A 22,176-nucleotide genomic window follows, 5' to 3' on the forward strand; every position below is an offset into this window, starting at 1 on the left:
GCAGCACTATCAAGGTTCTTATCAGCTATTTCAAGCATTCGCTGAGACGACGGGCCAATAATTTGTTTTTAGGTTTTACAGTACCTTACACAACATGTATCTGCGCATTTCCCTAGTCACACCGTTCACTCTGTCCAGTTTGAAATATAGTTGAATAGTGGAGACCAGAGTCTATCAAACTTGGGCTGTCTCTTGTGGAGGTCATAAGTGAGCTTTTCAAGAGGAAGAAAGTCACAATCTGGTCAATTCACATTTTAAATGTAGGAGGGGTATTAGAGGCCCACAATAGAAGAATACATTTCTTAGCAAAGTATGTAATAGTCATGAGCAAATTTTCTCCGTCAGGATCAAGAACAAAGTCCTGCTGGGCATTAAGATAGATACACGGGGTCATATCAAACTGTACCTCTAGTATTTTCTGTGCAGCAGTATTGCCAGAATCTGGAAATCTCTCTACAGCTCCAAAATACATGCATATAGGTTCCACTTTCAGAGGTACATCTTTTACAGTTAGGAGACATATCTGTTTTCATTCTATGGAGTCTCAAAGGAGTATAATAAAATTTGTACAAAAATTTGTAATTAGATTTTCATTTTACACTGGTAGAGGAGCGGTATACCCTGTCGAAAACCTCCGCCCATAACTCATCACTGATAGTCAGACCAAGGTCCTTTTCCCAGATTATTTTCAAAGGAGTAAAGGAGGAGCTTCCTTTCTCAGAAAGGAGTCTATAGATGTAAGATATTTAGCCTTTAATGGATTGTGCTGTGACAAGAAGGGTTTCAACTTCATTCAACTGAGTTCTAAACCTCCTCTTGGAGGTAAATGAGGAAATTACATGTCTAATTTGAAGATATTAAAATAAAAAAATGGGATCTTGGCACATCGAATTCACTGCAGAGCTCTTGAAAGGATTTCAGTGTAGTGGTTTTCTGATGAAATAGGTCTGAAAAGGTCCTGATTCCTAGAGTATGCCTAAGATTAAAGTTGGCATCCCTCAGGGCTTTTGGCAAGTCTATAGGCGAGTGAGAACATATTTGGGAGGAAATGCCCAGGTATTTCTTACAATCCCTCCACGCTAGTAGGGTGCTGTAAATCACAAAGGTTTTGGCTATGTTGCCCACTTCACTAAAGTTATTAATTAATATAATTGAGCTTAAGGGCAATGAACCACAGGATTGGGCTTCTATCTGAATCCACGTTGACTCTTGTCTGTTTGTGATCCATGTTAGCATGTTGCAGATTTGGGCAGACCAGTAGTACAATTGAAGGGAGGGAAGGGCAAGACCACCCTTAGATTCAGGTTTCGATAGAGTGGAAAACTTGATCCTAGGTATTTTATTGCCCCATATAAATTTGGTGATGCTTTGGTTAGTTGTTTTGAAGAAGGAAACTGGGAGATAGCATGGGAGCATCTGAAATAAGTAGTTCAGTCTAGGGAGGACGTTCATACGGATTACATTAATTCTTCCTACTAAGCTAATTGGGAGGGAGATCCAGGTTTGGAGATAGTTCTTGATTCGATCCAGGAGTGGAAGATAATTTTCCTTAAAAAAGGCTATTCAGATCTGGTGTTATGAAGATCCTGAGGTATTGAAACCCCTGTGTTTTCCATTGGAAAGGACAAAGTGTCTTCATAGAGCTGGTGAGTGTAATATTGAGAGGGCAGACAGTGGATTTGTTAAAATTGATCTTATAACCCGAAAACTTGCCATACTGAGCCATACTGTCTAAAATGAGACGGATGGATTTCTCAGGGTTGGATATGTAGAGCAAGACATCATCCGCGTAAAGAGAAATATTGTGCTGCAGGCCGCCTGCAGAAACACCCATAATACTTGGATTGCTCCTTATCAGCTCTGCCAGAGGCTCCGCCCCCAACAAGTAGAGCAGCGGGCACAGCGGGCACCCCTGTCTTGTGCCCCGTTCCAGAAGGAATCTGTCAGAGTTCAGTCCATTAGTAGTCACCATGGCATTTGGAGTATAGTGATTTGATCCATTTAATAACATTTGGGCCCATATTGAACTTTTCTAAGACTGAAAACAGAAAGCTCCACTCCATCCTGTCAAACGCCTTCTCAGCATCCAGTGAAGCCAGCAGGACAGGGGGTCTTCTGTGCGTTTACTTGATCAATAATATCAAAAAGATGGCGAATGTTATCAGAAGAGTATCTGTCTCTAATATATCCAGTTTGGTCCGCTTTTATTATTTTGGGAAGAAGAGTGTTTAGTCTTTTGGCAAGCAATTTGGTAATTATTTTATAGTCGAAATCCAACAAGCTTATGGGCCGGAAGGACGAGCAGGATAGGGGGTCCTTGTCCTTTTTTAGCAACACTGTAATGCGAGCTGTGTGCATTGAGTCTGGGAGAACTCCGTTTTTGCAAAAATCCTCCAGCATTGGCATGAAGATAGGGCTGAGCTGGGGCCAAAAAGCTTTGTAGAACTCTCTGGGGAATCCATCTGGGCCTGGGGACTTATTAGGTGGCATGGAGGTAATTGCCTCCAGGATCTCCTCAGGAGTGAAGGGGGAGTTGAGATCTTCCTGGTCGGTCTCTGATAGTTTAGGTAGCGAGATTCCCTCTAGGAAAGAGTGGAGTTCTGCCTCCGTGTGTTTTCTCTCAGAGGTATATAGTTTGCAGTAAAAATCATGAAAAGTTCAATTGATCTTTTTTTGGGTCATATGTGACCTCGTCCTCTGCTGTTCGGATAGCCATGATTGTACGCTCTGATTGCTACTTTGTTAATTGGTAAGCAAGCAATCTACTGGGCCTATTGCTATACTCATGGTATTTCTGTTTAGTAAAGAAAACTTATTTTTTTATCTCCCGAGTGTAGTCCAAATTCAGTTTGGCTTTGGCTGCTTTAAGATGACTCCAGGAGGTGCTGTCTGGGGATTGTTTATGTATTTTTTTACAGCATTCCAGCTCCCTCTCAAGATCTAGCCTGTGTGCTTCCATTGCTTTTTTCTTAGAGGAAGCATATGCAATTAGAAGACCTCTTAGTGTGGCTTTAGCAGCGTCCCACATTGTGGCCGGAGAAACAGGAGAATCTTTGTTGTCTTGTGTGTAGTTGTCTATCCATGTAGTTACCAATGTATGGAACACGTCATTTGATAGCATGGAGGTGTTGAATTTCCAGCTCGTTGACCTCGGGATGTTTTTGCAGAGGTCAAAGCGGAGGTGGACAAAGGCGTGATCTGAAAGTGCTATGGGTCCGATTTTACAAGTGGCTGAATTTATGAAACTCTTTGGGATAAAAATGTAATCTATACGGGAGTAGGTGTTATGGACATTAGAGTAGTATGTATCGTCCATAGATGAGCTATTAGTCTCTCTCCAGATATCTATCAGTCCCATCTCTTTAGTAAGAGAGTTCAACATCTTTGCAGATCAAGGATTTGTGGTGGGGACCTGAGATGATTTGTCTAGGGTTGGGTTATGGGTACAATTAAAATCTCCGGGCCACCACACCAAAGGAGACACAATGCTCATTGAACAGGGTTATAATTTTTGACATGAAGGCAGGAATATCTGTGTTAGGGGCATATATGTTTAATATAGTAAATGGTTGACCATATAGTGACCCAGTTATCAAAATAAATCTCCCCTCCGGATCAGATATGTTTTTGTCAATTATGAATGGAACATTTTTATGGATAAGTATGGCTGTGCCTCTACTGTTTGATTTGAAAGATGAGAAATACACCTGTCCCACCCAAGCTCTGCGGAGTTTGGCATGTTCAGCATCACAGAGGTGTGTCTCTTGTAATAGCGCTATGTCTGCCTTTTCATTCTTTAGAGCACATAGTATCTTTTTCCGTTTTATTGCCCTAAACCATGGCAGTTCCATGTCAATAGATTTAAGGTACTAGTCATCGTCATCGAAAAGTAATCGAACTTTAGTGCAAGTCATCGCTGGGTAAAAGTGGATAGTAATTACAGCTGCGTTCACATAAAAGGAAAATAAATGGTGTACATAAAATAATAATCTCTGAACACCCCAGCCGAGTTCCCAAACAACTCGACACATCCCGTTGGATCTATTACCCCCCCCCGCTCAGTCTCAATTCTGTGTTCCGAATAAAACAAAAACTGGGAACAGTTAGCAACGCACAACGTCTCCCTCTCCCCACCAAAGAAATGCCTCATCCTCTCCACCCCACATTGAGTAAATAACACAGTTGCCCTCGTCCAGACCACAGTAAAAGAGGGGAGAAAAATAAAATCAATAGCCCAGCCTACATATACCTCCCCCAAGGGACATAGGGAACCCCAAGTAATAATAGCAACAACAAAAACAGGGAAATAAAAGTAGGCTGAAACATTAGTAGGCCTAGGTTAGGCTATACAGCACATCCCTCTCAGTTAAAGGAAAGTAAATATAAATTGGACGGCTATAATGACATTTAGGGGGGTGGGTCTCTGGATATCGGCTATATGTCGTCTTACTTCCTTTAGTAATGGCATTAATCGCATTTAGTCATTGGTCTGTTTCTCATTGGCCAGGATTGTCTTTCAAAAAAACGTTTTGCCTCTTCGGGAGTTTTGAAGTGTCGCAAGGCTCCTTGGTGAAGAATCCTGAGCTCGTTTGGGTATTTGAATCCCCTGAAGATGCCTCGGTCAATGGAAAATTTCTTCACTTCGTCAAATTCTCTGCGCTTTCGGCGTATTCCAGCTGACAGGTCCTGGTGTAAAGCGAGTTTGGCGTTTCCCACTGTGATGGTGCTGTTTTTCGCCTCCTGTTGGACTCGTTCCTTGTCGGTGAATCTCAGGAAACGTATGGTGATTGGGCGCGGCGCGGTGGTTGTCTGGCTGCTGGTGGGGGCCTCAGTGCTCGGTGAGCTCTCTCGAGTTCTATGGGCCTGTCGGTGGGCAGGTGGAGACACTCGGGAAGTTTGTCTTGCAGGTAGCGGATCAGTAGCATGTTTCCCTCTTCTTTTTTGCCCAGATTGAATAGAACACAATTATTCCTTCGCCCCCTGTTTTCCAGGTCCTCTGTTTTCTCTTCCAGAAGCTCGATTTTCTTTCATTCATTCTTTCATTTAGGTCAACATTGGATCATTCAGAGATCCTCACTGAACTTCTGGAGAGAGTTTGCTGCACTGAAAGTAACGAAAGTAAAGGGGCTGAATAATTTTGCTTGCCCAATTTTTCAGTTTTTGATTTGTTAAAAAAGTTTTTGAAATATCCAATAAATGTCGTTCCACTTCATGATTGTGTCCCACTTGTTGTTGATTCTTCACAAAAAAATACAGTTTTATATCTTTATGTTTGAAGCCTGAAATGTGGCAAAAGGTCGCAAAGTTCAAGGGGCCTGAATACGTTCGCAAGGCACTGTATGTACATAGGGCCGCGGTCTCTACGGTGCAGGGTAGAGTACAGGATGCTCCCAATGGTGCATCTGTAGAAGTATGTGAGGTCCTTAGGGGCTAAGCACATTTTTCTTCAGCCTCCGGAGGTTGAAGAGGCGCTGTTGCGCCTTCTCCCCCACACTGTCTGTATGGATGGACCATTTCAGGTTGTCGGTGATGTGCACGCCGAGGAACTTGACGTTTTTCCCACCATCTCCACTGCGTCCCTGTCGATGTGGATGGGGGCGTGCTCCCTCTGCTGTCTCCTGAAGTCCACGATCAGCTCCTTGGTTTTGTTGATGTTGAGGGACAGATTTATTTCCCTGGCACCACTCCGCCAGGTCCGTCACCTCCTCCCTCTAGGCTGTCTCGTCGTTGTCGGTAATCAGGCCTATCACTTTTTTCCCCCCGTCGGCAAACTTGATGGTTGAGTTTGGAGACGTGTTTGACTTGCGAGATTGGAAGATTAGGAGTTGATGATCTAGGATCGTTGGATCGGGTCTCTTTTACTCAAAACAGCCTGAATAGGAAGCCTAGGCAGGCTACAACCCGGATGACAGCCAATTCCCTATATTGCGCCCTCTGGGCCCTGGTCAAAAGTAGTGCATTGAATAGGGAATAGGATGCCATTATTTTGGAACCCAAAGCCAGTAGTCATTAGCCTGGGCTGCGTTAGTATGAACATTGCGTAGTCTTCAGTGCTGGGTAATCTCTCTGGGTTGGGGTTGGATGTGTTTTGAATTCCATGATTTCTCATTTCCTGAATATGGTAATCACTCTGGAGTTCAACTCTGAGGTAGGGGGAGGGGGGGTTGTAATGTAGCCTCAGGAACAATCTGCGTTACAAACAGCTGTATGTACACATTGGTGGGGTACTCAGTCCTGCTCACTGCTCGGCAATTAGAAGCAGCGGCCCCATTGCTTTCGAGGGCAACCTAGGGATTTTAACGCTGTGAACCGGACAATGGTGTGGATGCTGAGTGATAACACTACGTTATATCTTACTACTACACCTGCTGAGTAGAACAGTGTTGTAGTTGCGCTATGTACGGCCTGGGTTTAAATACGTGGAGCATTTAATTGAGCCTGTCTGTTATTTTGGACTGCCGGGTGGGCGGGGTTTGCACTTTTGGGACTGTTCTATTGGTCCCATGGTCCCAGTCCCAGGCAAGTTCAATCAAGTGCAGCTAAAGTAGTTAAAAGAAAATAAATACTATTTGACTCCAGGGACTACCGGTAGGCTGGTTTCGAGTTAACCGGCTGCCAGTGTTTGGTAAGCAACAGTTATTCTCAAGTCATTCACAACAGTACCACTGATAGAAATGCATTTCATGAATGAATGTTCTTCATGTATAGTAAAACTTTGTGTTTTTCTTGTTTCCCCCCCCAGCGGTTTCCTTCATGAGACACAGTGCCTCGGCTTTCGGATTCGCTGTAGGTACTTTTAAAATGTATTTGAATGAATCTACTACTGAGTGCTAAAGGGCAGATGTCATTACTAACACGTTACAGTCAGTGTGTTTGAGGGGTCAGTTTGAGCAAGGCAAGGCACAGGATCACTGATCTTTTTTTGTGTTTTTTTGTGTTAATTTTTTTCTCCCCTTTTTCTCCCCAATTTCATGGTATCCAATTGTTTTTAGTAGCTACTATCTTGATTCATCGCTACAACTCCCGTACGGGCTCGGGAGAGACGACGGTTGAAAGTCATGCGTCCTCCGATACACAACCCATTCAAGCCGCACTGCTTCTTAACACAGCACGCATCCAACCCGGAAGCCAGCCGCACCAATGTGTCGGAGGAAACACTGTGCGCCTGGCAACCTTGGTTAGCGCGCACTGCGCCCGGCCCGCCACAGGAGTCGCTGGTGCGTGATGAGACAAGGATATCCCTACCGGCCAAACCCTCCCTAACCCGGACGATGCTAGGCCAATTGTGCGTCGTCCCACGGGCACGAACCCAGAGTCTGTGGTGGCACTGCGCCACCCGGGAGGCCCCCAGGATCACTGATCTGATCACGTGAAGAGTAGTAGCTCTAGCTAGTTATTTGGGATGCAAGGTGATTCGTAGACAAATGATTCTGCGCAGACCAACTGCAATGTAGTCGATCTCAAAAACACACATTGGTTCCACAAGGGCCTGCCCATATCGAGTTCCTGCTAACCTTCGGAGTCTAAGCTTGTAATTTAGGCTAGATTGGCATTGACTTTGAGTTATTGGGATGAGGATAACTGAAGGGTACAATCATTTAAGTGACCCCCCCCCATCCCTCATGGGTTTCTGTTGAATAGCTGGTCAGCGTTGTCGTTGATGTTGTTGTTGTTTACCCTCTGCAGTTTGATGCCGCCCTGGACGTGCTGTCCTCCATCATCGTGGTGTGGCGCTATAGTAACGCCGCCGCCGTTCACTCTGCACACAGGGAGTACATGTGAGTAGATGTATCACCTCCATATTTATCATATTTGTTGATTTTGATGACCAGCAAAACTATATAAAGCCTAGAAATTATACTGTATTCTAGCACTATGTTGTCTCTTCAGCACACTCTAAGCTCTCTTAAGCATAATCGCTGCAGTCATTACAATGCATTTCATTCGTTGGGACTGTAGTGTGCAGTATTAGAACCGCAGCATTGTCTCTCATCCCCCTTACTCGCATTTCCGTGTGTGAAATTGCCAGGCACCATCCGCTGCAGTCTCAGGGGATGCTTTTGTGAATGCAGATCGCCATGGAGACTCTGGTGTATAAGCCTATAGCCTGGTTAAACCAGATTGAATGCTGCTTTAATGATGAAACAGTGGTGAGTTTAGCATTTATTCTGGTTTAACCAGGCTAACCGGCATTACATCAGCAGATTGACAGCCTCTGGTTTACTGTAGAAGCCTATAGGCTCATATTAGCCTTGGATAAACGAGCTTGAATGCTGCTTTTACCATTGTGAGGGCAGCATTCAATCTGGTTTAACCAGGCTAATATGAGCCTTCAGTTGTACCGGTGAACACCTCTTTGGTCCAGAATCCTAATTGGAAGGTTTGCGTTACCCAGCAGCTAGTAATTGGCCTCGTAAGGCACTAGGCCACCGGACAATTAAATTACCAGGTCTGTAGACGACTGAACGAGCAGCATGAATTTTACAGCAAGTTTTTCTTCCACTGTAATTGGGGGAATATTGTTGTATTTGTCAGCTGACATGACACATGGAGCAGGAGAGAAAGGGTATACGCACACTGGATGACTCTGCGTGTGTGTGCGTGCGTGTGCGCCTCCTCAGCCTGGTCAACCACAGTTCTGCCAAGTCTGATCAAGACCATGCATCTTGCGACTGATGTCAAAACTAAATTGACAGTCTTGCGATGTTTGAGGAAAATCAAACTTGCAAATGTGCTTGATGCCAATTGCCTTGAGTCGATGAGTCCACCCCCAAAAAAGGGACTTTTCTAAGCAGCGGGACTATAGCCCAATGAAGATCAACTCCGTTGTGAGGGAGAGTCTCTGTTGTTGAGCTTTACACAGCCCCAGGAGGTCTCTCACACACAGAGCTCTGGGTCTCTCTCGGTCTCCCCCGCTGCACCACTGAAATCATTCCTACATGGCTTCTCTCCTCTCGCTCTACTTTGTGTTGCCTAGCTACCTTCCGGTTTGGACCCAGGGGGCTGGGTGCTGCTGAGCGGGAGTCAGCTGTGAGCATCAACACACACACACACACGCACACACACACACACACATGTTTCCATCCATTATGTTTTTGTCTGAACATCATGTATGTTATATCTATAATACACTGTCTACTTTTGACACTTTGTCTTGTTTTTGCCCTTTTCATGGGTTCTTTGTGATAGTATGTATGGTGTGTGTATTGCAACTAAGTCTGCGCTAGACTGGTAGATTAAGTAGGGGGAGAGAGAGAGCAGACAGACAGCTAACCCGACCATGCCTGACCACCCCAGATGACACAGTTGACCGATTTTTGGGGCTTCTCCCAGCCAGGCTTACCTAATTGGATAAAACTGTCTTTAAAGAAAATCTCTTCTCAAATTGATCCGTGGAGACTGTGTTCAACTCTCTGAATCAGCCACGGAGAAAAGCAAAATGGTTGTTTATTTAACGGATGCCTTTTCTCTTCCACAAGCTGTGGAAATAATGGAGACGATTTGCAATTGTGTTAAGTGGCGTTAAGCTTATATGATGGGTAGTTGCAGCAGGTCTACTTTGTCATTGAAAGGTGGCCGATGATTTGGGAATGTTTTTAAAATACAATATATGATCCCTCACACAAATTATTATCAAAGCACAATGTTATTAATCACTACTTTCTCTCACTCTCTTTCCTTCCATTTCCCATCTGTCTACCTCCCTCCCTCTCTCTCCCCACTCCCTTCCTCTCTCTCGCTTCCCCCCTAACGCCCTCCTCCCTCTCACCCCTCTCTCTCTCTCTCTCTACAGAGCCTGCGTGATCCTGGGGGTGGTCTTCATCCTGTCCTCTCTGTGTATCCTGGGAAAGGCAATCCATGACCTGGCTACCAAGCTACTGCCTGAAGTGGTAAAAGATCCCATCTCCTGCCGTTGTACCCTTAAGCAAGGCACTTAACCCTTAACTGCACCTATAACTCTCAATCCAGGGGCACTACACTGCCTATCCATCTATCTTTTGAAAAAAGCTATATGGGAGTCACACGAAAAGCTATTTCTGGTGAACGGAGCCATATGGTCCAGCTCAACGAAGAGACTCAAATGTCGTGCACTACATAGGGAATAGGGCGTCGTTTAAGACACAGCCCTACTCTCCGCTCTGCTCCACATGTCTGGGCATGTGAGCGTTCATTAAGGCCAGCTCCGGGTACTGTAATACCCACATTGGCAGTGCCAGCAGCCTTGGCAAATAGGTTTTACTTCAGCAAAGGGATTCCAATGAACATCTGGTTGGTGCTCTGAAATTGCTTGTCAAAAAACAGAGGAGTGTAACTCGGTTTGGTGACTTGTTTTTTTCTTGTCGCACAGCTTTGCTTGTGTCTTGTTCATGTCATGACAAATGTGTTGGGTGTCATTTGTCAAGGCAGTAGGGGGGTCCAGACAGTGTACTGTACATTTCACTGATGGGGCATCACAAATACACCTACAAATCTTTACAAAGTCTTATTGTGTGGTTGTAGTTGTTGGATGGACAATAGAATGAAGATTCACTGTAATGCAACGTATAGTAAGTCCGTCTAAATCAACAGAAATATGTCTTTTCACTCTTCGAAGTTGTCAACTGGTTGCACTTGGGTTATCTGAAGTCTCTTCAACTAGAGCATTGTGCCATTATGGTGTCCTCAATGCCAAATGACACCATGTTCCCAACATAGTGCACTATTTTTGACCAGAGCCCTATGGGCCCGGGCTCAAAAGTAGTGCACTTTGTAGGGAATATGGTGCCATTTGGGACACAACTGAGTATAAACTCCGAGAGCTAACATATAGTTTCATTCTCGCATCGCCAGACTGGTCACATCGGGTGTGAATTCCATTTACAAGACTTTCATGTGGGAATGTGTGAAGAGACAACACCTCCAGAATGGAGAGAGGGACAGAGAGAGAGGCCCTATTCTCACTACGAGATATGAAGGAGAGTCTGGAGAGCGGGGTGGCGAACGAGAATTCTACTTATCAATTCACATGACATACTTGCCTTAACTTTTGTTGTGGCTGGCAACGCAACATTCTTGATCCGCACCTCAAATGAAATTGACTGTAAATATCACAGTAGCCACTAGCCGGTAGGCACAAACTATTCAACAATAACAGTAACTTTTCTTCTAAAACATATTACACTCTTGAATAATGCAACAATTAACCAGCGTGTACAGAGCTGGCCCTTTTCTAATTTTCACAACCATTTTCTTTTTATACTGAATTTTATCATATCTTCAAACAAAAGCTAATATTATATATAGGGAGCCTGATTGAGTTACACAACACCCAATGTCCCTGTGTGAAAAAGTAATTGCCCCCATTCACTCAATAACTGGTTGTGCCACCTTTAGCTGCAATGACTCCAACCAAACACTTCCTGTAGTTGTTGATCAGTCTCTGACGTCGCTGTGGAGGAATGCTTGGCCCACTCTTCCATGCAAAACTGCTTTAACTCAGCGACATTTGTTTTCAAGTATGAACTGCTCATTTCAAGTCCTGCCACAACATCTAATTTGGGATAATGTCTGGACTTTGACTAGGCCATTCCAAAACTTCAAATGTGTTGCTTTTTAGCCATTTTCATGTACACTTGTGTGTTGGATCATTGTCTTACTGCATGACCCAGCTGAGCTTCAGCTTCAGCTTGCAGATGGATGGCCTGACATTCTCTGACACAGAGCAGAATTCATGGTCCATTCTATTTAGGCAAATTGTCCAGGTCCTGAGGCAGCAAAGCATCCCCAAATAATCACACTTCCACCACCATGTTTGACCATTGGTATAAGGTTCTTACTGTTGAATGCAGTGTGGTTTTTGCCAGGTGTAATGGGTTTTTGTTGGAAGATCTGATAACATTCAGTATAAAACATATGTAAAAATTGAGAAAATCAGAGAGGGGGCAAATACTTTTGGACGGCACTGTATGTGCAGACAAAGGGTTTATTTTCTCGTCTGTAGGCTGCTACACTCATTACATTTGAGCTTCACGACAAAAGCGCAGAGTTGCTATAACCGCAGGTCTTCATCAAGTAACGTTAGCCTATCAAAAATGAACGATTAACCCCCTGTACGAATATAAAAGTACGGTAGGCCTACCCTACAGCATTGCAACAAACCAGGCTCAATTTTTAGCAGTATCATGCAAACCATTACATGTGGTAATTGCGGCTGAAAACGGTGGCATAATTTAATTCACTGCCACAAGGTGTTATATATGGAAGCTCATACCCGCCACCCAAACAATTAAATAAGAAGCCTCATGATTTGTCAACGTGCACAATTAAGTCTTCTGCTTCACTTTGATCAACTGTAGCCTACTCATAACAACCACAGCTGAAACTAGCCTAGAGAAGCCTATGCGCTCTGATCCAATCTGTGCCAGGCGAAACGTAACGGCATTTTTTAAATAGCTTAAGCTATGTAGATATGACTGGAATGAATCAATCAACACAATAGTGATGACATACTGACTGAGTATATTTTTTAATTACAAATACAAAAAGCCTACACTATGTAACCCTGCATACAGCGAGCTCGAACCTGTTAGTTTTATTGTCCAATCGCAGTTGTTGCCCCTTTGTCTGTGTAAAGGGCTTTAATGTTTTCTTACGCCCTCGGGCCAGTAGTTTTCTCAGGAGTTAAAAAAATACTATATGCCCTGATTAGAAAACGTATCTGGTCCCATCAAAGCCGATTTATTATTGTGTCATGCGCTACAACTAGGGTCAGATTTGGTTAGATTAGCCTACTGTACTTACTACCAGATCAGGAAAAACGATTTCCTCCCCGCCACTCTGGGACCTGTGGTGCCATCTCTGAAATCACCACACAAGGTTACAAATTATCTACATTTGACATGTTTTTTGGAGGTGGGGATGGGCTTCCATGGTTTTACGTGGCTCAGTACCTCCGGAGGTAACGGTCGAGACGTAGCAAGTACGCACGTTTACATTTCAGCAATATGTGTAGCCGACGGTATTTCTACGAAAAGTGTAGTACGTGTGAAGAGGCTCAGAGCGGGAGAGAAACACACAGAAAGAGAGCGAGTGAGACAAAGCGAGAGAGAGGGGAGACAGTCCGGCAGACAGAGTGTGAGAGAGAAAGAGAAACAAAGAGAAAGAGAGATTTGTGACGAGAAAACAAGTGTTTATCTGGCTGCTGTCGGTGCACGAGAGGGAGAGATGAAAAGGGAAGCGAGAGAGGGGAGAGAGGGAGAAAACAGAGCGATAGAAAACACACAGAGAGAGAGAAACAGAGATATCTGTGAAGTGAAACGTGATGTTGTGGTGTCTCTTCCTGGTGGATAATTACAGGAGGAATGTGGCAGAGCTCAGGTGTGAAAAGAGAACTACTAGAATAGCTAACTACATTACTCTGTTGCCAGGCAATAAGTCGAAGCTAAGAGCCCGTTTTTAATCAAAGCAAGCAAACAAGGTAGCCTAAGGCCATTGATGTCATAAGCACTTCTGGTGTTTTGGGTTTTTCATCATTGGTTAATTGGACAAATCACGATGTTGCAGGTGTAAGCTGCTTTTGAATTTCGGGAGGGGATATTTGTCCCGTAATTTACCAAGAGAGAGGGTGGAGCTCCTCGTTCAAGCATCTCTTGATCCCATCTCTTAACCACTACCTATGATTTGGCTCGAGGGAATGAGGCCAATTACTGGAGGCACACCTAACGTGCAACACATTTAACACTAGGACCGCTGGTCTTTTAGCATATACGTACCCGCTAGAGACCAATGCCGGGCGAGCCCGACAGCATATGTATCAGATGCATATCAACCTGCAAGGTGCTTAAACCTGCTTGATAAATACATGCTTGTAGAATAGTGCATAAACTATTGTAAAGGATTCATTGCATTAAGAAATATTAATGGAAATATATATATTAAAACAAATAACAACAATAGTTATTTGTTTAGATAGAGTCAATGATATGTAAAAAAATAAATAATAATAATAATTCTACAAAGTCATAGAGAAAATGTAGGCCTATATCCTATTTTCGTTTATCTTACAATAAAAACATTACAGTGTAGTCAATTTGATCAGCTGTATTTGTAGATTCGATTAGTAATAGAGTTATAGAAATTAATAAAGTCAAGTAGAAACGAAAAAGATGATAATAATAATATAAACAGCCATTTCCTGCGTTCCTGAACAAAAGCACCAGTGCACGAACAATTGTAACGGTTGAACTGCATAAAGAAATATTAGTGGAAATATATTCCTGACAAGATATAAAAACAGTGGATTGTATCAGACACTGTTGTGCCCTTGGCAGCCTGCCTGGCAGCTGTATCTTCTTCTTTTGCCGTTGATGTGGTTCTCACGAAGCTCACATGCCAGATCCAGTGGGAATGCAAGGTGCTGAGGATGCAAACAGTGTTGCTTTACCACTCTCCATCACTCACTGATGTGGAGTACAGCTCCACTGGAATATTGTTTTGCGCGGGGGGGGGGCTCCCGCCTTGTTGGGTCACTGGCTAGTCTTCTTTGCGATCAACTTGTCCGCCAGGGAAATTGATGTGAAGAAGCTGTCCCCCGGTCACATTTCTGCCTTAGCTCGTGTAAGGCTCTTATGAGTCTCTAAACCACAGTCTCAAACAGTTGCTCATCCGCTGGCCTGGTTTCATCTGTCCCCTGATATGGAAAGCCATTGAGCAAGTACTTGGTTTCGACATCGGCAGCAAACCTAAACTTAACTGAAGTCACATGCACCCATTATCAGTTTCTGTCTGGTTTCTTTCGCCCATTCACCCCATTGACAACAGAATAACATAATTTACGTTGACTATGTTACTAGTTTTGTTTAGCAGCCAGAGCAATGCTGTCACGTGACTAGTCATGTACATCACGGATATTCTTGGTAAAAGTTACATTTGGAAAAAGAGCTGCACCTGTTAAATCGTCAGAGTAATTTGACGAAGGTGAGTGTCATAGAAACTGCAGAACTGCTATTCAGATACTATATAGAAATCTGCCTGCCTGCCCTTGAAGCAGGGCAGTGTAAACAGAATTGTTTTGTTGAGCCAACACTCCTACGGTATAAATGGTAATAGCAGAGCAATGTTTTTGAAACAGCTGAAGTGTATAGTCATTTTACTAATATTTGTAGGGTATGAAAAAGTTTTAAAAAATCGGTAACATTGGACACCCAGTGCTATGTTATGACACTGTCATAACCATGTCATAATATGTCTTAACAGCTGCCATAACATGACATAACCCGTTATAATAGGGTGAAAACACTGTCATGACACATATATTTACACCTGTTGTGGCATATATTGTGTTATTTTCTGGCTGGTTATGACACCTACATACTGTAAGAGTGTCAAAACCCACATTTATTCAAATGAGTTTTTCCCCTGCCAAGAAGTTTTCATTTCGATTGAAAGTGTTTCTTAAATTCTTTGATGAAAACATTAAAACCCTTTACACAGACAACAACTGCGATTGGACAATAAAACTAGCAGGGTCGAGCTCGCTGTATGCAGGGTTACATAGTGTAGGCCTAAGATACTCAGACAGTATGTCATCACTATTGTTTCGATTGATTCATTCCAGTCAATCATTTTTTATTAAAAAGGCCTAGTTAGCCGAGCCACCCAAAGTTCCAATATAAACCAAAGTTGATCACATTCACATTTTCCCAGAACCCAAATAAATGGGCCTAATTTAGGCTATAAATACATGACGTTATGTTTCCCCAAGGCCAGGTCCAGATGGGATCAGAGCACATAGGCTCCTCTAGGCTAGCTGTAGCTGTGGTTATTATCAGTGGACTACAGTCAGACTGAAGCACAGACATTGTGCACGTTGACAAATCAAGAGGCATTTTATTTTATTCCATTTTTTTGGTTGCTGGTATGGGCTTCCATAGAGAACGGCTTGTTGTAGTGAATTCACTTAAACCCATGTTTTCAGTTGCAATTTGCTTTTACACATGTCATGAGTTGCATAATATTAAGCCTGGTTCGTTGTAATGTTGAAAGTTAGGCCCTACTGTGCTTTTAAATTCGTATGAGAGGGTTAATCGTTCATTTTTGATATGCTATCGTTACTTGATGAAGACATGCTATTAGCAACGCTGTGCTTTTGTCTTGAAGTTAAATGTAATGTACAGTAGCCTACAGATGAGAAAATAAACATTTTAATTGGCTGCACATGTTTATGCATTGAAGAGTGTAATATAGTTTGGTTGCATTATTCAACAGTGTAGCTAATGTTTTAGGAAAAATGTCTGTCATTGTTGATTAGTTTGTGGTTACTGGCTAGTGGCTACTGTGATATTTACGGTCAATTTGAAGGTAATGTAGAATTCTGGTTCGCCACTCCGCTCCTCAGACTCTCCTTCATATCTCGTAGTGAGAATAGGGCCGAAACAGGTGTATTAAAATTCAGTTTAAGAGGAGACACCTTCTGCATTGGCTGGATAGATTTACCATTGTAAGACAAGTTTTCAGAAGAAGGGTAGAAAATCAGGATGCAGCCTATAAGATGTGAATTCGATTACTCACAGTAAAACCTGGACTGTCAACTGTAAATGTCAGGCACTGTGTTTGAATGTTGAGTGTGTCTCTCTGTCTGCATTCCAAACAACCCCCTATTCCCTACTACATAGTGCACTACTTTTGACCAGAGCCATCTGGACCCTGGTCAAAAGAAGTACACTATATGTGGAAAGGGGGCCATTTGCGACGCAGCCTGTGAATTAGAGAGAGAGAGAGAGAGAGTGACTCACCCTCCTCCATACAGCCCTGATCTCTGCTTAGCCATCTCCCATCTCATCTCCTCAGAGGGCTTTTAAATGCCACGTGCCGGTGCTTCGTTCAACCCAAGCACCGCAGTGCTAAGAATTGTCAATATTAAAAGGAGTGTCAAAAGAAGTCATTGGGGGAGCAGGTCTTTCCTAGCCTGATTCCAGGTCTCTTTGTGCTGTATAGCTAGCTTCTACGGCCATAGAATATCAAATAGATCTGGGACCAGGCTAGACTTCCCATAAAAGAGATTTGAAATGGTGCGCACTGTGCAGTATAGTAGGATTGGGCTCAATTCAGTTCTCAATTCTGTAAATTCAGGAAGTGAAATGATTCAATTCATGATTTAAAAAATCCCTATAGAAAACAATGGCATTTTTATGTATATCTCATGTAAACAATTCACGTTATAGACCTTGTATACTATACTTATAGCTAACTACGTATATTCAGTCAGGGGCGCAACAATGGTTTTAGAAGTGGGGGCGGACAAACACAAATAATTTCTAATCTAAAGCTAATTTCCTGCATATTACAGTGTCAGTGTGTGAACAAAAAGTTGAAATGAATTAGCTAGGGAAACTGACAGATCAATACATGGCAATATAGACTCACATTGCGGTGAAAAAAAAACATCTGAATATCAGTCTTTAATTGCTTGGCCGCTGGTTTTTATCTTGATTGATTCAGATCCAGTGTGAGTGAGACAAAAAAATAGCTAGTGTGCTAGCTAGCTAGCTAACCAATGGCTAGCTCTCTGCCAGAGAAAAAGCTCAACACACATACACTGACAGCACCTCCCATGGTCCTAAAGCCAGTCTTTCAGTTCGCTTTCACACAGCCTGCCCGATTGCTCTGAGTCATCTGCATAGTCCTAAAGAACACTGGTCCTTCTTCTTTTATCACAGAATTTTAGAACGTGGGGGGGAGGGAGGGGGGGTCATGACCTTCCCCGTCCATAGTGGACGTTGTGCCCCTGCACTAACATCTCAGTAATATATAACAAACTGTTTTTTCATTCTAAACTCAACAATGACTCAAGAATATACCATGTGTTTACTGGGCTTACAGGTTTCACTGTCCTTCTACGTAATTGTAATCTCTGGCTGTTCTCTGTTACCTGTTTAAAACGCTTTGAGTCCCATATCCCGCCGGCAGGTTTTAGGGCTTCTAAACCCTTGTAAACATAGTGTGTTTGAGCTACAGACTGCTGGGTTGTTGCATTTGATTGGTCTATTTCTTCTGCATCATGATACCAACCTTCAGTGTGTGATTGACAAGGGCTGAGCTAGAACGGAGGCTGAGCTAGACAGCTGGGTTGTTGCATTTGATTGGTCTATTTCTTCTGCATCAGATACCAACCTTAAGTGTGTGATTAACAAGGGCTGAGCTAGAACGGAGGCTGAGCGTCGTATGTGAGACAAGGACGGATCCTGAAAATGGTTCTTCTAACAAAAAAGTCTGGTTTGACCTACAGACTTATGACCCATATATGAAAACTGAGACTCTCACGAACATGCACATGTAATCTGCTTTGCTCTGGCGCTCACAGGCCACACGAGTCGTTAGAAGGTAAGGGGTTCTTCTACATAGAAGATCATAGGAAATCCCAGGACAAAGTGGTATAATACTGTAATAAGCTTACATTGTTGCTGTCACAAACTCCACACAGTTGTCACTGATTAGTTTGATATTAATTTCCCACTGAGTAGACAGTTCCTGTACTTAAAGCATTCTTATAAATTAGTTTTATATTAAGTTTTTGCTTGGCGGCCTATTTTGTAGTTGTTGACATTTTTCAATGAAACTCCTAAATGAAACTGCTTATGGTTGTACTGAAAAGAAAATGGTAAAACACTTCAATGTGAGGCTAAATATGAGGGCAGTGCAAACAGATTGATGAAAGTAGTGAATTTTTGCACTGAGGGATTTAATGGGACTGTTGAGGTTATTAACCTTGCATAAATGTAGCTTTTCATGCCTTCAAGGCCATAGTGCAATATTAATTCTACAGCGGAGGCACTCTGCAACACTTACCCACTCTCTCTCTTGCTCTCTCTCTTTTTTTTCTTTCTCTCTCCCTTTCCCTCTCTTTCCCTCTTCATCACCTCTCTCTCTCAATCCCCCCTCTCCTCTGTCATCTACTTCTCTCTATCAGGATGATTTCCTCTTCAGTGTGTCCATCGTCAGTGGCGTGATGTGTATCATTCTGTCCGTGTTCAAGTTCATGCTGGGCAGGGTGCTCACCAGCAGAGCCCTCATCACAGACGGTAGGTACCTAACTTGGTGTGTAGTTGCTCCAATACACTGATCTTGGGTCAGTTTTTAATTTTTCCAACTTGGATTGGGAGGAGGAGAAGATGATCCTTGATCTATAGCAACGCATACTTCTGCCTGATCTAGGCCACTCCCACTTGAGTTCAGGCCAGTTAGAGAATTGGAGGAAGGTGGAGCACGAGGGTGAAAAACTCCATAGGGAATCATTGAGAAAAATGAAAAGGGGAAAAGGTATGGTGTATAGGAGGCTATGGCTGTGTCTGAAATGGCACCCTATTCCCATAGTGCACAAAGATGGAAGGTGATTGATTGGCTTAAAGACACCATCATGAAATATGTGGAATATATTGGGAACTACTTAGTGCACTATGTAGGGCAGTGACCATCAACTAGATTAAGCCGCGGGACGATTTATTTTCTTGAGCAGATGGTCAGAGGGCTGGAACGTATAGGGAAGAAGATGGCGCCAACAGACATGGTAGCTCTGCTTCTAGCTCCTGAGCCACTTTGCAGTATTTTTTATTTTTTTGTGTGTTATTTCTTACATTATAACTGGAACTTCGAATCAGGAGATAACTAGCTACTAGTCTTTGTTAGCCACGGCTAGCGGTCCTCGCCTTTTTCCCTCCGGAATCAGCCAGCCTTAGCTCGGACAACACCTGCCAGTCTGCATAGCTCGATATCAACCCAGAGCATATCAGACTGCTTCTCTCTACCAAATCATCGGATTCCTGCCGCTCTGGGTCATTACTCCTGATCCCCGCAGGTAGTTAGCTGAAAACGAGTGGCTGCTGTTAGCTAACACCTCTGTCCCGAAGCAAGCACCAGCTACCCTTGAGCTAGCCTCGAGCTAGGCCCATATACCAGCTATTTCTAGGGCTACAATACCTCCTTTGCCAATTGGTCTGGACCCTTTATTGTCGACACAGAGCCCCACCGATCCATCACGACTGGACTGCCGACGCGATCGCCCGATGTGGTCTCAACAGGCTATTCTGTTACGATATCGCCGCAGAACCATCTACTAGCCCCGGCCCACTAGCTTTTTCTGAACGCTGTGTCCCCTGCTCGCCCAGCGAAGTAGTGACTACCGAACAGCACCCGGACTCACCTATTGCTACTCTCCCTGGACTGTTTCAATAACACGGTACCTCATTTTGTTTACCTGTCGGCCCCAGCCTCAAACTCAGGTCCTGTATGTACCTAACTGACCTGCTCTGCCCATTCATCGCCATTTACCCGTTGTTGTCTCAGCTCTCCTGATCAACACCTGTGATTGCTTTATTCCTCTCTTTAATGTCAATATGCCTTCACTGTAGAGCCCTCAGTCCCGCTCAAAATGCCTTCGTCCTACCCACACACATGCGGAGATCTCATCTACGTTAATTGATGCCTCCAGAGACGAAACCTCTCTCATCGTTACGTAACGCATAGTTTACCTCCACTGTACTCAAATCCTACCATACCCTTGTCTGTACATTATGCCTTGAATCTATTCTACCACGCCCAGAAACCTGCTCCTTTTATTCTCTGTCCCCAACGAACTAGACAACCAGTTCTTATAGCCTTTAGCCATACCCTACCCTATCCTACTCCTCCTCTGTTCCTCTAGTGATGTAGAGGTTAATCCAGGCCCTGCAGCCCTCAAGTCCACTACTATTCCCCAGGCGCTAACATTTGTTGACTTCTGTAACCGTAAAAGCCATGGTTTCATGAATGTTAACATCAGAAGCCTCCTCCCTAAGTTTGTTTGGAGACGACACAACAGTAGTAGGCCTTATTACCAAAAATGACGAGACAGCCTACAGGGAGGAGGTGAGGGCCCTGGTGGAGTGGTGCCAGGAAAATAACCTCTCCCTCAACGTCAACACAATGAAGGAGCTGATCATGGACTTCAGGAAACAGCAGAGGGAGCATGCCCCCATCCACATCAACAGGACCACAGTGGAGAAGGTGAAAAGATTCAAGTTCCTCGGCGTACACATCACTGACAATCTGAAATGGACCACCCACACAAACAGTGTGGTGAAGAAGCCGCAACAGGGCCTCTTCATCCGCAGGAGGCTGAGGAATTTTGGCTTGGCCCCTAAGACCCTGACAAACTTTTACACATGCACAATTGAGAGCATCCTGTCGGGCTGTATCACCGCCCCGAACCGCAGGGTTCTCTAGAGGGTGGTGCAGTCAGCCCAACCGGGGGCACACTGCCTACCCTCCAGGACACCTACAGCACCCGATGTCACAGAAAGGCCAAAAAGATCATCAAGGACAACAACCACCCGAGCTACTGCCTGTTCACCCCGCTATCATCCAGAAGGTGAGGGCAGTACAGGTGCTTCAAAGCTGGGACCAAGAGACTAAAAAACAGCTTCTATCTCAAGGCCATATACAGTGGGGCAAAAAAGTATTTAGTTAGCCTCCAATTGTGCATGTTCTCCCACTTAAAAAGATGAGAGGCCTGTAATTTTCATCATAGGTACACTTCAACTACAGACAAAATGAGAAAAAAAATCCAGAAAATCACATTGTAGGATTTTTCATGAATTTATTTGCAAATTATGGTGGAAAATAATTATTTGGTCAATAACAAAAGTTTATCTCAATACTTTGTTATATACCCTTTGTTGGCAATGACAGAGGTCAAACGTTTTCTGTAAGTCTTCACAAGGTTTTCACACGCTGTTGCTGGTATTTTGGCCCATTCCTCCATGCAGATCTCCTCTAGAGCAGTGATGTTTTGGGGCTGTTGCCGGGCAACACGGACTTTCAACTCCCTCCAAAGATTTTCTATGGGGTTGAGATCTGGAGACTGGCTAGGCCACTCCAGGACCTTGAAATGCTTCTTACGAAGCCACTCCTTCGTTGCCCGGGCGGGGGGTTTGGGATTATTGTCATGCTGGAAGACCCAGCCACATTTCATCTTCGATGCCCTTGCAGATGGAAGGAGGTTTTCACTCAAAATCTCATGATACATGGCCCCATTCATTCTTTCCTTTACACGGATCAGTCGTCCTGGTCCCTTTGCAGAAAAACAGCCCCAAAGCATGATGTTTCCACCCCCATGCTTCACAGTAGGTATGGTGTTCTTTGGATGCAACTCAGCATTCTTTG

General features: G+C 43.8%; 1 protein-coding gene across 1 annotated transcript in view; it reads left to right on the forward strand.

Moving 5' to 3' along the window:
- LOC124008396 (transmembrane protein 163-like) overlaps window positions 1-22,176 on the forward strand; it is a 58,795-nt gene that overhangs the window by 28,900 nt on the left and 7,719 nt on the right. Inside the window, exons 3-6 of the mRNA XM_046319655.1 lie at window positions 6,743-6,786; window positions 7,687-7,778; window positions 9,794-9,890; window positions 18,947-19,058. Coding sequence (XP_046175611.1) covers window positions 6,743-6,786; window positions 7,687-7,778; window positions 9,794-9,890; window positions 18,947-19,058 — 345 coding nt within the window. The remainder of the gene's footprint in view (window positions 1-6,742; window positions 6,787-7,686; window positions 7,779-9,793; window positions 9,891-18,946; window positions 19,059-22,176) is intronic.

Source organism: Oncorhynchus gorbuscha, linkage group LG21 (assembly GCF_021184085.1).
Source record: "Oncorhynchus gorbuscha isolate QuinsamMale2020 ecotype Even-year linkage group LG21, OgorEven_v1.0, whole genome shotgun sequence".
Taxonomy (NCBI): Eukaryota; Metazoa; Chordata; class Actinopteri; order Salmoniformes; family Salmonidae; genus Oncorhynchus; species Oncorhynchus gorbuscha.